General features: G+C 38.4%; 1 protein-coding gene across 2 annotated transcripts in view; it reads left to right on the forward strand.

The window, feature by feature from the left end:
• PACRG (parkin coregulated) overlaps window positions 1-16,990 on the forward strand; it is a 473,831-nt gene that overhangs the window by 257,342 nt on the left and 199,499 nt on the right. For both annotated transcript variants that reach the window (XM_069488529.1, XM_069488528.1), the window contains exon 3: window positions 1,502-1,673. In XM_069488529.1, the coding sequence (XP_069344630.1) occupies window positions 1,502-1,673 (172 nt within the window). The remainder of the gene's footprint in view (window positions 1-1,501; window positions 1,674-16,990) is intronic.

The following is a 16,990-nucleotide window of genomic DNA, read 5'->3' on the forward strand; positions in this document are numbered from 1 at the left end:
TACCTGCTTGATTCTCTGATTGCCTGGAGCCTCTGTCCCTCACTAGTCCCTGCCTGAACATGCGTGGTAAATAGAAGTTCACAAGCAGACTGTGGACAGGCCTCCTGCTTGGGAAATTGTAGGACATTCAATACACCCAAACCCCCAGTAAACACTTAGGAACTTGCTGGGTTTGTTACCAGCTGCTCACACCCAGGGACAGCCAGGCATGTGGCTGGAGGCTTCTGGATGCTGGGAGGGACATAGAGGGTAAGGGTATAAGAACCTCCTACTAAGCAGCATTATGATTTTTTATTTCATAATCAGAATATCGCTTTGTACCCATAAATATTAATATATACATCTATAATTTGCCAATGAAAAAAAAACTTTTAAAAACCTCTCCTACTAATGTAAAAGGGAGTTTCTCAAAGCTCTTGATAGACTCCTCACTTGAATAGTTGATAAATGGAAGCTGGGTGCATTCATAAGGACCGAAAAACCAGGGGAATGTCACCTCTTACTGAGAACGCCACATCCCTTGCTCTGTATAGATGCACATACCTGCAGTCTGAGGCGGTGGGCTCCTTTCCGTCTATAATATCACTGTCACCTCTGTCACCTTGCTGGTGGTAGGCCTGGCCACTGGTACTCTGGACAGTGGGGGACCCGGGCAAGAACAAATCTCCTGCCTGTAGGTAATTCCCGACTCACCATCTCTTTCTCAACTCCAGGGTTTTAGTCCCCATTCCCTGGTGATGCTGGACACTACTGCCCAGGTCTAGGCAGGAGGCCATGGGGGTGTTATTGAGGGTGACGGCTGGAGGTGGGAAGAGCTTCTCTGCTCCCAGAAGAAGCCGGCCAGGGGAGTTCGGGACATTTTGATTCTGAGGTGGCAGTGGCCCATTGGGGTTCGGTCCATTCTTTGTCCTCTCTTTTCCTCTTGATGGCACCAACATTCTCCTTGTCATCTCAGCTCCAGGGCACAAGCTGGGAATCATGTCTGGCCCCTCACTGTCAATTCTGCCACATCTCAGAGAAGGCGTACTTCACGAGAATGAAGTAGCGAGGACTCCTGTCGCGTTCTTGCCAGAACTAGAACTTTGGGCACCAATCTCTTTCAGCTGATTTTTTTCCTTTCATTTTATTCTCACATAGATCTCTTCAGCATGCATGCTGTGGATGTCTTGAATCCTTCTCAATATTGCTTTTGTGCCAAATGGTAAAAAAATAAATAAATAAATGACAGAAAAGAAACAAATTATTAACATGCTCCCAATGTAGATTATATGTGGATAAGAAATTTGACTGTTCCTATTCAAGGTCAATGATTTTAGCCTCATTGCTAATAGATTAAAGACACGAAGACATACATCAGATCATTAGGTGAATTGGTTAATAAAATCTTCCTGCAGTTCTAAAGAACTTGCTCCTCCAAAGTTGGTGACAGCTTCGCAGCTGGTCTGGCTGTGCCGTGCCCACTGTTGTTTTCACATGGTATTTCTTCTCTCTCTACTTTCAGGTAGAAATTGAGAAGCTGGATTACCATCATTATCTGCCTCTGTTTTTTGATGGGCTCTGTGAAATGACATTTCCCTATGAGTTTTTTGCTCGGCAAGGAATCCACGACATGCTGGAACACGGGGGGAACAAGATTCTACCTGTCATTCCACAGCTCATTATCCCGATAAAAAGTAAGTGAACAGGTGAAAAAACATCACTCAGTTTACATGGTGCCACTTTTTGACAACTTGCTAATTAAGCAATAAAACACAACAGACTGAGGCGATACCCAGGTTTTGCAGGAATTTCTATAAATTGACTTATGAGGCCAGACAACCTAAATCTCCGAAAATATATCCTATCATCCATATTGCACTACTGCTTAGCCGCATAAATGAACTAAATTGAATGAGGTTTGCGCTAATGTAAAATGTTCATAGTAATGACACAAGTGCTAACTTTAACAGATACTTCCAGAAGTAAAGTACATGTCTTTGTATATACACATTGCTAACTTCCAAGATTTTTTTTAAATGGCATCCCTACTTTTTTCTTTTGGAAATGGTTTATTTGTTATGTTAGTTTCCATCCCTACTTTTTAAATTACAGTATAGACACAATTATGTTGAGAAATTTTGAGGTAGCAGGATTCATAATTTTAAGAAAAAAAATCTGGAATGGAGAAAAGATTAGTGTTTTTAAATACCCCTAATTATTTTATCCACAGTGTGTTACCTGGGGTGATTCTAGGGTAACCCTATCGCTGGCTTTATCTATCCATAAAATGAGATTACACTTCCTTCCAGGAAGGAACTTACTCACACACGAGACCCTTCTGAATAGTTGTCTGAAATCGTCCCCCTTCAAACGCCTTTCTGAGTTTCCCTGAGAGACAGCTCCCAGGGCTTAGAACAAGTGCCTTAGTTGCTTTCTTTTCTGTCTTCTTACCCATGGCCAGAGCTGCTGGTAACCCCAGTCATGGAGCTCCCTCACGGGCACGGCTGACCCCGGCAGGTAAAGACTCAGGAAGGGGAAGCCTCTCCTCCAGCCCGAGTGGCAGGCCTGCTCCCTCTCACCTGCCCCCTTCTCATCCCCGAGTCTCTTTGCTCGGAACTGCCTACCTGCACCGAGCTACTGCCGCTTCAGCTTTTGCTGTTGCTGCTAATGCAAAGCAGAGGATTGGCGCCTCTGAGCACTGCATGGGTGAGCGAAATCCCACCTTTTTCCCAGTCAGATCTGTTCCAGGCATTTTCACCCCCAAATCCGGGCCCAACTGCCCCATGGCTTCTGAGGGATGCAGAGGTCCTGCCTCCCCCACCCCAAGTTCTGCCTCGTCTCCTACTCCAGAATCAGCCACTTCCCAGAGAGATGGACAGGACGCCTCCTACTCTCCCAGTATCTGGGGAACGCCACCCTCACTGCCTCAGGTGTGCTCTTGCCACGTGGTTTGACCAGAACAGGAACAAAATACTTCCACATTGGGCCATTTCTCAGGGTCATTTAATCTTACCTGTGGTCTCCTTCCATTGATTTGAATTAGCAGTATGAGAATGTGAGATTTTTAAGAGTTCTGCTCTCCCAGCTTACATCGAATCAACTTTGAAATTTGTTCTCGACTCTTTGAGATCTCTATAGAAATCTGTAACTGAACACGCCGCATTTCCACAAAGACTTAGAGAGTGAAACCAAGCACAAGGACAGTGCCATCGGATGTGAAAAGTAACAGGGAAAGAAAAGCAACCTGGAAAAGGGACCGTGTTCACCAGCAGCGTTGCCATCCCCTCCTGCATCAGTGGAGGGAAGGGATGATCTTTAAAAGGCCTTCAGGGAGGATACATGGTCCTGAGCCGTATTAAAACCTTTTCCAAAAGTGATTTATTCTCTCCAAAGGGCCACAATTTTTGAATATGTTAAATTCTAGTTGAAATGCTACATTTCTAAAGGATGATATGCAAGTTTTTTTGTTTTTTTTTTTTTTTTTTGAGACAGAGTCTCACTCTGTTGCCCGGGCTAGAGTGCCGTGGCATCAGCCTAGCTCACAGCAACCTCAAACTCCTGGGCTCAAGCGATCCTCCTGCCTCAGCCTCCCGAGTAGCTGGGACTACAGGCATGCGCCACCATGCCCGGCTAATTTTTTGTATATATATATTTTAGTTGTCCATATAATTTCTTTCTATTTTTAGTGGAGACGGGGTCTCACTCTTGCTCAGGCTGGTCTTGAACTCCTGACCTCGAGCGATCCACCCGCCTCGGCCTCCCAGAGTGCTAGGATTACAGGCGTGAGCCACCGCGCCCGGCCAATGCAAGTTTCATTGATAAAAAAGGCCCAGAACATTCTCCTCAGGAACTTTCTGTCCCCCCTCCCCGCCACCCAACATCCATCAGAATAACGGCAATCTTTGGGTGCATGTTCTTTTCTTAAAAGATCAGCGCTTCACATTGCTACCACGGCCTTCTCAGGGTCTCTCTCTCAGAGCCCCGTTGAAGACCCTGAAGGGCAGAAAGAATTGCTAAGTAATATTTGATCATGCTGTTTACAATTAAAACATACCAAATTATAATTTTGCAGGCCGAGGTGAAGTGATTCTCAATTTTGTTCTATCTGTATTTTGAAGATGTATAAATGAGTTAAGAAAGAAGTGATGTGTTGTAAGGACAAAAATTTAAGTACACACATCCTAGAGGTCATTTGCTGATGGGTGAAAACATTATTAAGAATTCAGTAAACATGATTTGTCAGGGAAAATTAGGTCTATATGAATTTGATGATTTAAGCTTCCAGAGCAATGACAGTTTATCTTGGTGGATGCCACTGCTTGGCATTCTGAGCTGCTGCTGTGGCATACTGAGCCTGGGTCTAACTCTGGTTCTTTCTTCTCAATCTGTTCATGTCACTAAAAGCCAGACCTTTCTTAGGAGGAAATGCTGCTTAACTATGCAAGATCATGCACACTGTTCCAGTATAGTGTGAAAAACATTATGTGCATAAGCTACATCTTTCAGGTGGAATTCTGGAACGAGGCTAACTGATCTAGAAGCAGGCTGGTGTGCATAATTGGCATAACATGTAACATCTGTGCATATCTTATTTTCAAACCATACTCTTAACATTATTTTGACTCTATCCAGGGGCAAAAATTAACCTCACTGTCACCAGTTAGCAGTTCTTGAACAGGTTTTTTTTTTTTTTCAAATTATAACTAATCTCTATGAAAACAAAGCAAAATTTATAAGCTCACTGTGAGCACCCAAGATCTATAATAACCCAGACAGTGGGTCTCAGACGCCTCTGCTCCGTCGACGTTGCTCCCCCTCCTTAACCTCCCTCTTTTTTGATTTCCACCTTCTTGAGTTATTCTAGGTCAGAAAACTCCAAAATAATACCAGTATAAAGTGCTCAGGGTTGGTAACAGAGCATTGATTGCTGGGAGCGACAGCAAGACATTGTAGGGGAAGATGAGAGCTCCTTTAGCCGTCTGCACTGGGGATTGTAGGTTTACATTTACTCCATCTGTTTAGGAAAAGACAAATCCGACTCCATCCAACAAAGCAATACCAGGAGAGAGCGTCTGCAATCTCTGCGTGTTAAATTCAGAAGAAGATTCAAACAGCAGTGAAGAGGACCGACAGCACCTAGAGTAACCCGCAAAGTCTGTGTCTGGGGATCTGTCTCCTCAGTGAGAGCTGGAAGGAGAACAGCACCACAGCCACAGGGGCCACTGAAAACGTCTCTGCACACAGGGAAGGAAGCACCTTGCACAATCAGAAGAAAAGAACCTCACAACATTTGGTACAGGAACCAGAAGGAACTTGTAGAAACTTGTATGACATCCACAGGATTCAGGAAGATGGGGCTTCTAAGAAACAGAAACCAGAAGCAGAAATCCGTAAGAGCAGACTAGACTCAAATGACAATAAGGCAATTTTGAGTAGGGTAAGGGAAACTAGAAATGCTATGGGACAACAAAAGTCTCCGTAGGATTACAGAGAATAATCAAGTGCACACCATCAAATTATAAATGTAGACAACAACCTTAAGAAGCTCTCTCAGAAAAGACAAGTATATAAAAATAAGATGAGAAAAGAGATTAGATTGGAGAGCATAGGACAGAAACAGAGATAAAAGTGATGTGTTCCCAAGGGGAAATATCAGAACAACAAGAGTAGAAACCATAATGACAGAGGTGACTGAAAGAAATTTTCTGGGAGGAAAAATATCCGCTATTATGCAGGTTGAAGCGTCTCACTGCAGTCTAAAGAAAATCGATGAAAGGAGACATATATCGAGGAATAATTTGCCAAAAAGTTTAAATTATAACGTAATGAAAAACCCTTCAAACATCTGTCTGGGGGGTCGGGGGGAAAGGCTACCCACTAAGAAATAAAAATAACCGAGGCTAAGACTTTCTGCAACAGTAAATTCTAGACAACAGAGCACTTTTTAGAGAATTGAGGGAGAAACACTACTTCACCCCAGTCCTCTGAGTAAAAAGACTGTGGACTCAGCGACTGTGACACCCACCTGTGACACCCACCACAGAGGTGACTGAGGGTGTCCTCCAGCTCACAGAAGGCAAAGCACAGTTGAGAACTCCCATGTGAGAATGTCACAGTTTGGAAAGCAGTGAGCACTAAAAGCCACTAAACCTAGGGTTAAGTCTAAACAGTTGATGGAAGAGAGTTTCAAGACTGTCCTCCATCATATGAAATGTCCATTCCATCCATGTGAAATGTCAAATAATAATTTTGCAGTAATGACTCTAAAAATCCAGAGATGAAGAAAATAAAAGTAGTTAAACAGAGTCTTTATATTAAAAGGACAAAAATTGAGTGGAGAGCAAGGAAGTGCTAAGAATCAAAAGCATAAAATAAGATAAAAAACGTAAAATCAGCTGTATCAGTTATGAACGTTAACTTTCAAATTTGCTTGTAAAAAATCTGAATATAAACACTCTATATAAAACAAAATACTGCTTAAATATTTTAAAATGAAAGATATATGAGACAAAGAAAAAAAGCAGGAGTAGTTATTTTAATCCTAGAAAAGCAGAATTTAAGGTAAAGAGGTTTCAAGTATATAAAAAGACCAATTTATATTGATAAAAATATTCATAATAAAGATTTACTAGTCATGACCCTCTGTGTACTGTCAACTATGACACCACATTTAAGAAATTATCAGCTACTTACACTGAGAGTTTTTGCCTCTGGAAGAAAAATAGACTTCTTGACTAAGAGCTGATAAGGTGCTGCCCTATCTGATCTTTGGCTCTAAGATACAGGATCTTCACGACCCAGAGTGGGCAGCCTGCCCTCCAAGGCACCGCTTCCCAAATTTCAGGTATGTCCGTAGACCCTGGTAAAATGTAGGCTCCAGATCAAGTAGATGCGCATGGACCTGAGGTGCCACACCTGTAACACGCCCCAGTTGATGCTGGTGTCGCGGGGCCGAGGTGAGGCCAGCCAGGGCAAAGACAGCACTTGGACACCCCAGACCCGACAAGAAAATCTCGCATGTGAGAGCACGTTGGGGGGTGAGTGGGAAGGAAATACATGGTAGCTTAATGGTAGATAATTCTCTGCCTCATATTTAAGGAACAGGGAGATGCTACATCATTCACCTGAATGTGTAGGCAAAGAACCTTACGTTTTGAGGCCTTAAAAGTAACCATTAATGAATTAAAACAGATAGTATATCATATGAAATACAAACCAAAAAAAACCAAAACGCTATCAGTAAGTCAATAGTTTTTTAAAGAAAGCCAAGGTAGCATGTAAAAAATAAAAATACAATAAGAGGACAAAAGGTAAACCAAATAATCTGTTGTATCCATAAGGAAATGGAGGGAACAATTTACTAATCACAAGAAAAAAGTCTTGTTTTGGGAACTTCAAGAGAATGTTGCTGGTCACCTTGTATGGATAACAATTTAACCCTCCTCCAAAAACATGTCTCCTTTCCCCCTTCCTCCTTCAATATGGTGGTATCACAATTTTGGTTAAATCAGTAGTTCATTTTTACACTACTGTGATCACATAAATACCATTCACTGCAAATTACACACCTATTATGATCACATGTCTTATGCAACTTTTCTTAGCATTGATAATTGCCTGTTTTACATGCTTCATTTCATATACTTCCTAATTTTCCAAGTATTTCAAAATCTATCAAAAGAACATTATTTTCCAAATGTTCAGAACATCAGATAATTCTGACTTATCTGATTTTAAGTGGATAGAATCAATTTTCTTTTCTTTTCTGGAGATATTCTCTCTTCCACCCTCCATCCATCTGCTCAAATCAGGACCACGTGTCCTCTCGGCCCGACACTTCTGTTTCTCCTCTGTTATGTTTAACCTCCTTTCCTTACCTGTTTGTCTTGCTTAGCTCATCATTGTTATAGTGCACATTGTCCATTAATTTCCTGGAATTATATGAAATGTGTATTTTTTAGCCCATCCATATCTGAAAATTCTGCCATCAAACTTGATCACTAGTTTACCTATGTGGAAAGTCATTTTCATTCAGCATTTGGAGGTCATGTCTCTGTTGCCTCTCAATTCTTATGTTGCTTTGAAAATGTTGATGCCATCTGAATTGCACGGCATTTGCCTGTGACCTGTTTCCCCAAATCTCTGAAAGTTTTTGGATCTTCTCTTTATCTTTGGTGATGTAAAATTTTATGTTGATATGTTTTGATGTGGTTATTTTTTCATCAATTTTCCTGGGAAATTTCAATTTATAGATATATGTCTAACTTTTCATACATTATTTCTTTAACGAAATTCTCCTCTGTTTTCTCTTACTTTTCTGATGTAATCCCTGCTAGTAATCTATTATTATACCTCATGAGTTGATTCTCTAAGTTCTTTATCTTTTTGTTCATATTTTTCAACTGTCTCTTGTTTCTAATTCTTGGGAAATGTCTTTGACTTTATCTTCCAAAAATTTGAATATTTTATTTTAGATGTTATTAATATGATTTAACTTTCTTCTGACTCTTCCTTTTTAATAGTATTTGGTTCTTTTATGTTTATCCTCTTGTCTCTTTAAATATTTATTATAGATATGTAGGGCTATACTTTCTTTTTGGGGGGTATTTTGACTTCCTGCCTTATAACTGACTTTCACTCATTCAGTAAAAATGAATTTTCCCTTTGCTGGTATTTAAGACTTTCTTTATCCTACACAGAGATCGGCAGGATAATATACTGGTTAAGAGGATAGACTGGAATCATAGTGCCTAGCTAGGAATCCTGGCTGTACCATGTAATAGCTATATAACCTGAGGCAAGTTACTTTACCCCATGTAACGCCAGTGCCTCACCTATAAAATAAATGACTCAAAACAATAAAGATTTCTGATGTGTGCAGCCTGCCTATTGCAGGTTAGCAGACTCTGTTTATTACGGTTGCTTAGGGACCCAGCCTGATAGATGTTGCTAGTCACAGTCCCAAAGGAAACAAGAGCTCAGGAGGGTCTCTTTTGGCAATGAAAAGAAGCTCCATCCTGGAAGTGATACATTTCATTTCTTCGCACTACTCATTGGCCAGACCTAGTCCAGGGCCCATCCAGTCTCAATGGGGCTACAGAGTGCAGTCCTACCAGGGACATACTATGATTTAGAGCTTCTGGATTCTGTTCTGCTCCTCTGAAGAGTGTCAATTCTAATTCTGTCAGACGGTTAACCCATTAGACACAAACTCCAAACTTCGTCACTCCTGTGGTCTACAACAGCTAAAGGTCTTTCATTTTTAATTTTTTAGTCTTCCAGATTTCTGTTCATCATCTGGGTATACTGAATCATGCCCCTCCACCCCCAGCCCCCATGTGTATGATTCTTAGGTGTCAGCTAAAGTAGAGTTTACAAGCAGAGTTTTAATTTACACCCTCTGTGCGCGGCCCTCTCTTCCGGGATCCATTCCTCCAATTTTCTACCTGCTCTGCCAGCCCAGAACTCTCTCCTCTGACACCTCAAGCCAGTTTACCTGCTATTTTCTGCTGCTTCAGGCCACATACCTTAGCTCCTAGGCAAAAAGCTGTCCACTCAAAAACTTTATCAGTTGCACTTTCATCTGTCAGGGACAGACTCTTCCCTGAGATCTACCTACTTTACATTCTTCAGCATGATATTCAAGGATTCTCACTAACTATCTGGCTGCAAATTATGTTTTCAATTTTATTTCTCACTGTTTCCCTATTCTTTAACCAAATTGATCGTGCTGGAGAACTTGCCTTGCCCTTTTCTAATTCCGTATCTTTGCTCTCTTTCAAGAATGCCCATTCCCACAACCCCAAATGCCTGCACTTTACGTGCTCTTCAAAGCCCAGCTCCAATATTAATTGTCCTGTAGAGCCTCTTCTGATTCTCCTCTCCACTCGTACCCTCAACTCCAGGCCTGTCTCCTCCCTGCCTTCCCTCTCCCACAGAACTTCGTAGCTTCCCCTCTTATGTCACTCAGAATATAGCAAAAGTAACATATTCCCACAGCACTTAATGTACTGCCTAGTACACACTAGGATGTATCAAAATATTAGCAAAATTAATTTCGTAAAGTACATAAGTAATATCCATACTGAAATCTGTATAATTGGCATGATCAAAATGGCATGATGAAGTGGCCGTTTGGGCCTGCCATTGTACTATATATTATATAAAAACTATCTTGTACTACTCTCTAGTATGAAAAAACAAATAAAGGGTATAATGATGTAATACTTTCTATTTATTGTAAGAATTATTTAAGTAATGAGAGTAATTTTTTGTTTATTCATCTACATTCTCTCATGTGATTCTGTTATGAGCAACAGCATACATCTGTGAGATGGCCCATAGGAGGTGAAGTGACCCTGGTGGCCAAAGAATTATGGAAATATCACTATTTACAAATAGATGGGACATAAAACACTGGCCTCATTAGGAGAGCTCTAATGAGTTGAGGTCACCCAGCTATAAAGGACAAACATGCACAGACACAGCTGAAGAAACTTGGAACAATAACATTTTAAAAATCCAAATAGTCTTCTTAACACCCAAGGAGGAAAAGAACTCTAAGTAAGAATAAAATATGAGAATACCCATCTCAATACAAAAATTATTTTGATAACTCTAATTAGAAAGCGGCAAGTATAATTGAAATGCACAGCCCTTCATTTATGATCTAATAATGTTACTTATATATGTTGAAATTTTCCAGGTAAATTATTTAAAAAGTGATAATAATTATTTAAAAAGTAATGAATTTTAATTTTAGAAGAACAAATCTAATTTGTTCTGAAATTATGGAAAACAGGTGCAACGTTTTTTAGTCACACAGGCTAAACCCACACGAGTGCTTTTCAGAAGATGCCATGAAACCCAGCTCCATCGTTACAACATCTTCCTTAAGTCACCAAAGCGTGGGACCCAGCAGTTGGCTAGACTGCCCGCTCAGAGTTCATGCTAGAGTCTGTGTTTGCTATGCAGCTTTGAGCATTTCTCCTGAACACATTCCAGGTCTGGCCTCGTTGTGTACCAGGACTTGGAGCCGTGTCCCGTGACTGATGGTGCTCCCGGAGGAAGTGGAGTCTAATCATTCTGACCACAGGCTTTGGGCTGGTGCAACCCGGATCTCAGCTTGCCGTTAGTAGCTGTGCAGTCTTAGGCCAGTTAACTCTTTCAGCTGTCCCAAGGGATTGTAAAACTGATTGCTCAGAGATGTCGTAAGGATTAATGAGATTATACAAGTAGAAAGTTTCTCGTGGTGCCAAATCAAGGTGGTAATAAAAATAAATTATTGTTACATCCTTGGTGCTCCTTTATGGTCATGTCTCTGTGGAATTTCTAAATTTGGGTCATCAAAAAATGTGTACATTTGGATTCTATAACATTGATCCAAGTTACAATAAAAACATATGATGCAAACTGGACTAGGTCGAATATAGAACTATGAGGTATCCCACTAAGGACTACACAGGTAGATGCCAAACCATCAGTGTGTATTACTTGGATACAATTGTTCACATAGAAAAAAAAAAATGGAAGGAAGGGAGGGGAGGGAAAAAGAAAAAGCCTAATTCCTCATCATTTCTGTGTCTTACTTACAAGAATAACCGTAGAGGTTTTGCCAGATGCTTTGCCGATACAGCCTGTTTAAGATCCCCTTTGTAAGTAAATGTATCAGAATACATGAGGTTAGCTCGGCTTGCCTTATTCCAGAGAGCTTACTCTGGCTCCCAGTAATCACTGCTATTTTCCTAGCTGCTCTCAAATCACTTGCTTAAATAATCAGTCCTAGAATTGTACTAGTTGTTTTTGTCAGGCTTAGCTGTGCATACTTTTCACTCCTTCTCATGGAGGAAAGATCCTGCTCCTTCTTGGAAATTGATCTATTTACCCATCATTTATTTTGTGCACATTCTCCAGTTTCTTGTTTTGTGAAGAGCCTGTGCATATTGTACGCTGCTTCTCAGTCCACTACTTCTGTCTGAAAGCTGTGGCAAATTTAGAGACCTTCTCTCAACCAGAGGAAGAAATGTAACAAGTAATTCTTAGAAGTAGTAAATAGCGCCTGCTTGAGACAGCAGATTGCCATTTGTTTTTACTCCGAAAATGGTGGCAAGGCAAACTCCTTCCTTTGGTCGTCCTTTCGTTGGTCACCCCAGTCTTTCAGGATGCACTAAGCCGGCAATCCAGGTACAGAGGAGCCAGGAGCTCCACAGAAATGATCCTGCACTGCCCAGTGCAGCCTATTGAGAAGTTCGCTCCCAGTCACTTGTAGAGGTGTTCAATATGCTTGCACACAAGTGCAGGCTCAACCTGGTTGCAACAAGATTGAAACGGAGTGTGTGGGATTATATGATTCTTCAGGTTTCATTCTTTGTGTCTAGAATGTTGTGAGTACAAAATATATCATGCTAGTTAATGCACCATTGAGACCATTTTGGTAACTGAATATTATACTTTCATTTATTTAAATGAATAGTATTAACTATATATCTATCTTAAAGTATTTAATGGACAGAGGCCAAACAATTTCACCAAATACTAAATTATATGCCATGTTCCTAAAAGTCAGAATATATTCTTGTCCATTGAAAAAAAAAAAGTTATCCACTTGTAATGGCAAAACTTTGAGGGAAAATCTGAATTTTACATCAAAATGGTTAAATAGCATATTTTATGGTATATATATTTTATATATTTCTGTACAAGATAAGAATAAAAGCAATGCTTATTTTTATAACATTTAGTAGGAGAAACTTGAAAACAATGAATTAAAGAAAAAATTATAACCCTTATAATAGGCTTGCTCCATGTCCCTAATAGCTGGTCTACATCTATGATGCTTTCCTTGCCCAGGAATTCGAGAAATCAGGCCACATCACATTTATTTGCAGAGAATTGAGTTCCATTATGGAAGTATAAAATTTCTACAATTTTGAAACCTAAATTTGGTTTGAAAACTTATTTTGAATTCATTCTGTGTAAATTAGTAAATTATATGGTCAGCCTCCTCAACTAGCAAAATTTATACCCATTTCAATCTAATTCAACAATATGATATTGGGCCCAACAATCTCAAATATTAACTAAATATTTTCACTTTGGAAATAATATTTATACTTTAAGACATCTATAGTAGGCAAATTTATAAAGACAGAAAGTAGATTACCAGGTGCTGGGGAAGAGGAATGGGGAATCTCTGCTTAATGGGTACAGAGTTTTTGTTGTAGGTAATGAAAAATTTTTGGAAAAAGATAGTGATGATAGTTGCAAAACATCGTGAATGTAATTAATGCCACTAAATTGTACACTTAAAAAGGGTTAAATGGCATATTTTATGTTATATATATTATACAATAAAATAAATTATTTAAGGTATTAAAATACATAAAAATGATGAAAAACTAACACACCTGCTCTCAGCACTATCATATTATATTTTCTTTTAGAAATTCTAGCCTCTGTCACATGACTGATAAAAGAGAAACAAATGTTAGAAAGCAAAGACAAATTTAGCAATGTTTTTAATACTATCATTATTTACAGAACCAAACTGAATTCATTCAAAACAATTATAACCAGTAAGCAAATTAAGTTAACCAGTTATAAAATAAATATACAAAAATCATATACTTTCATGTGTATATTATCAATAATCTTTAGAAAGTATATTGGGATAAAATGATCTTACACAAATAGCAATAAAATATCAAATTCTGTTGAATAAATCTAACAAAAGTATTCAGGATCTATATGAAAAATACTATAAAGCTTTTCTGAGGAACTTAAAGACAAGAAAATTGAAGAGATACCGTGTTCCTAATGGGAAGATTCAGTAGTGAAGTTGACAATTGTCCTCCAAATTATTCTCTAAATTTACTGGAATTTTTACCAAAGTACCAAGCATATTTTTTTAACTTGATCAAATTATTTTAAAGTTTGTCACAAAAAATAAATGGTTAAGAATAATCATGAAAATATTGAGAAATAATAATGAGGGCTCAAATTCTGATATATCAAAATATAAAGTTATAATCACAAATAATAATAACAAAAGGGAAATATGCAAGGATATTAATAATTTTTTTAAAAATAAAGTTTTAAAAATACTTTTTTATGAAACAAAATCCTATGTCTATGAAAAAGATAATCTCTACTGTTTAATATCTCAGTATATAAATTCCCTATATTTGTTCTGTTTATATCCTGTTCTATAATATGAGACCATAGTACAAATATGCTTTAATATCTACTTCTTTACTCACTTGTATTTTATAAAATGTTATCTTTAAATATTCATTATATTAGGTGACTTATAATTTTATAATTTTCTATTGTATGGATATGCTATATTTTACTTAATCCCTTGTTTTGGAACATTTAGTTGTTTCTAATTATGGATAACACTGGTTTTAGCATTCTTTCATAAACTCTTTACACATATCTGCCTACATCCTTGAACTAACTGCCTAGAAGTTAAATCGCAGGATTAATGTATTTTTATGGCTTTTAGATATATTGCTAAATTGCTCTATAGAAAGGTTGAAATGGTTGATAACACAGTGTCTATTAGAGTGCCTCTTTCCCCAAATCTGTTTCCATACTGATGATGTTAAATTTTCAACAACATTTTATTAATATGATATTCAAAATTATAAAGTAGTGTTTTATTTTCTGGGTTACTAATGAAGTTGAACATTGTAGAATATTAAATTATCTTTTATGTTTATTTATTTGTGTATTATCTACTTAAGTCCTTTGACCATTTTTTAATTGGAAGATTCAATTTTTTATGGATTATGATAGCTATTTGTATATCAAGGCTATTAACATTTATAGCATATGTCAAAAATATTTCTTTTGAATTTAGTTTGCTTTTGCATTTTGTTTGGTGTTTCTGGTTTTGAAAGAAAAAGTAGAAATATTTCAGTTTTTTCTGATTCCACAGTAGTGAATTATATCTAATAGTAGAAAATAGCCTCACTTTGCAAAAAATCATAACAGTAATGGATTTTATGCTTGAGAAAATTATACATGTAGCTTATAACCATCTAAGGTGAATAACTTTTACTACTTTGACTTTAAATTGTTTTTTTCCTTAGTCTTCAGCAATTTATTTCTATCTGGAGGCTCTAACTTGTTGATTATACTTAAAGGCAGTAAGCAGTACAATAGAAATCCAATTTTCAGAAAAGAAAGGTTCCACTGGCTGATCTATAATGTCAGCAGACTCCTCACGTTAGACCCTTTTCGAAACCTTACATCTTGAGTTCGAAGTCCTCACTTATGTCTTGACAATAGCTTTCAGGCCCATCAACACAAGAATAAACACACTTCTCTTTCAAGCTACAGAATCATATTCTTTTTATATCTGTTGGCATACTTTTTCAAAGGAAAAGAACTTTGTTTCAAAAAAAATTCTTTTTGCTTTAAATTCCACAGTGACAGTAAGAACTAAAAGACTTCCAACTTAGTGGTATATCTTAATTTCCCTAGAATGAAAAAGAAAAATCAAGAAACTGAAGAGAAAATGGACACTATAAGAACTCCCTGTTGGATGGAGTTCAGCAAGTTCTATGGTGGATACCCCAGCTGTATTTCAGAGCCACTGCACAGGTTTCAGAGCTGTTACCTGGTCATTTAGGGGACTGTAGAAATCCATTTTCGATGCCATTGAGCACGACAGTTCAGGCATTTTACTTTTTGGCCATTGTCAATCCAATAACATGTATCCCAACCATGTTAATTCAGTCAGGGTTTCAATGAAATGAAATTATCATTTCCTAATATTAATATCATTATCCATTGTCAGAGAGATCATTAATACATGCCCAAGTGATTGATTAGCTATATTTTATGCTATAATATATATATAGCTATATTTTATGCTATAAATATAGGCATAAACCTAATACAAATTTGATGCTGGTATTACACACACACACACACACACACACACACACAAACTTCACTCCCTGATCAATATATTCTATGTGGCGAAACTCTTCTCTCACATTGGTAGTGGATGGGCACACCCTAGGCTCTTTGACTGCAACCTTTGGCCTGTACATCCTAAGAGAGGAAAACTGTGATAGCTAGCATCCAGTAACAACCATGGCCACCAAAATCTTTTCTGCAATCACCACATTTAGATAGTTCTCTCTTCAAAGACCTTCTATAAATTCAGCTACGTGACTTTATAGTGTCAACAGAAAGGCTTTCTTGAAAAAGAAACAAAACCCACAATATGGAATGAGAACTATATGTGCTCAACCATACATTTAACATACATTAAAAAATACAAACAACACGCCCATGTGGATATGTTTCTGTGTTATAAAACATTTATCTAGATGTGGCTCTGAGTCCTTTTTAAAAAGTAAAGTGGGAGGAAAGGATGAATAGAGAGAAAATAGAGAAACTCAGGATCTCAGACATCTGATTCTGTATGGTTCGAACAAAATAAGGCAAGGTGGGATCTAGGGAATCCTCTAGCTTGGGAAAAAGTGCTACGGCCTCCCCCTCCCTTTACACACTCCTACATACTTCTTCCCAGCACTTCCACGTGACCCCAAGAAAGACATATTCACAATGATAAAACCAGTTAGGGTATCTCTTCACTACCTGGAGTCTGGAATCCTCAGTAGAATCTCATCAAAAGGAGCTGGAATGGACCCTGTGTTGGAAGAACTCCTTTTTCCTAGGTAGTCAATCCCTGGTGTGCTGCTTCCTCTCCTGGAAACTCTTCACCCAGATGACATCTATTCATCCCTGGGGTTTATACCTGCATCTGGGAGCCTTCCCTTATTCCTAGACGATGCTAGGTGCTCCCTTTGGCTGCTTAAATACACTACCCTTCTCACAAAAAGTCATCGCACCTGCAATATTTGTTTACTGTCTTCCTCCATACTAGCTGATAAGCCCCAAGAGGGCAGCACCATATTTATCTTGTTCATTGCCATCTTTCCAATTCCTAAAACACACATAGTACACTCTCAATAAATATGTGATGAAGGCG

The sequence above is a fragment of the Eulemur rufifrons genome, chromosome 15 (genome assembly GCF_041146395.1).
Source record: "Eulemur rufifrons isolate Redbay chromosome 15, OSU_ERuf_1, whole genome shotgun sequence".
Taxonomy (NCBI): domain Eukaryota; kingdom Metazoa; phylum Chordata; class Mammalia; order Primates; family Lemuridae; genus Eulemur; species Eulemur rufifrons.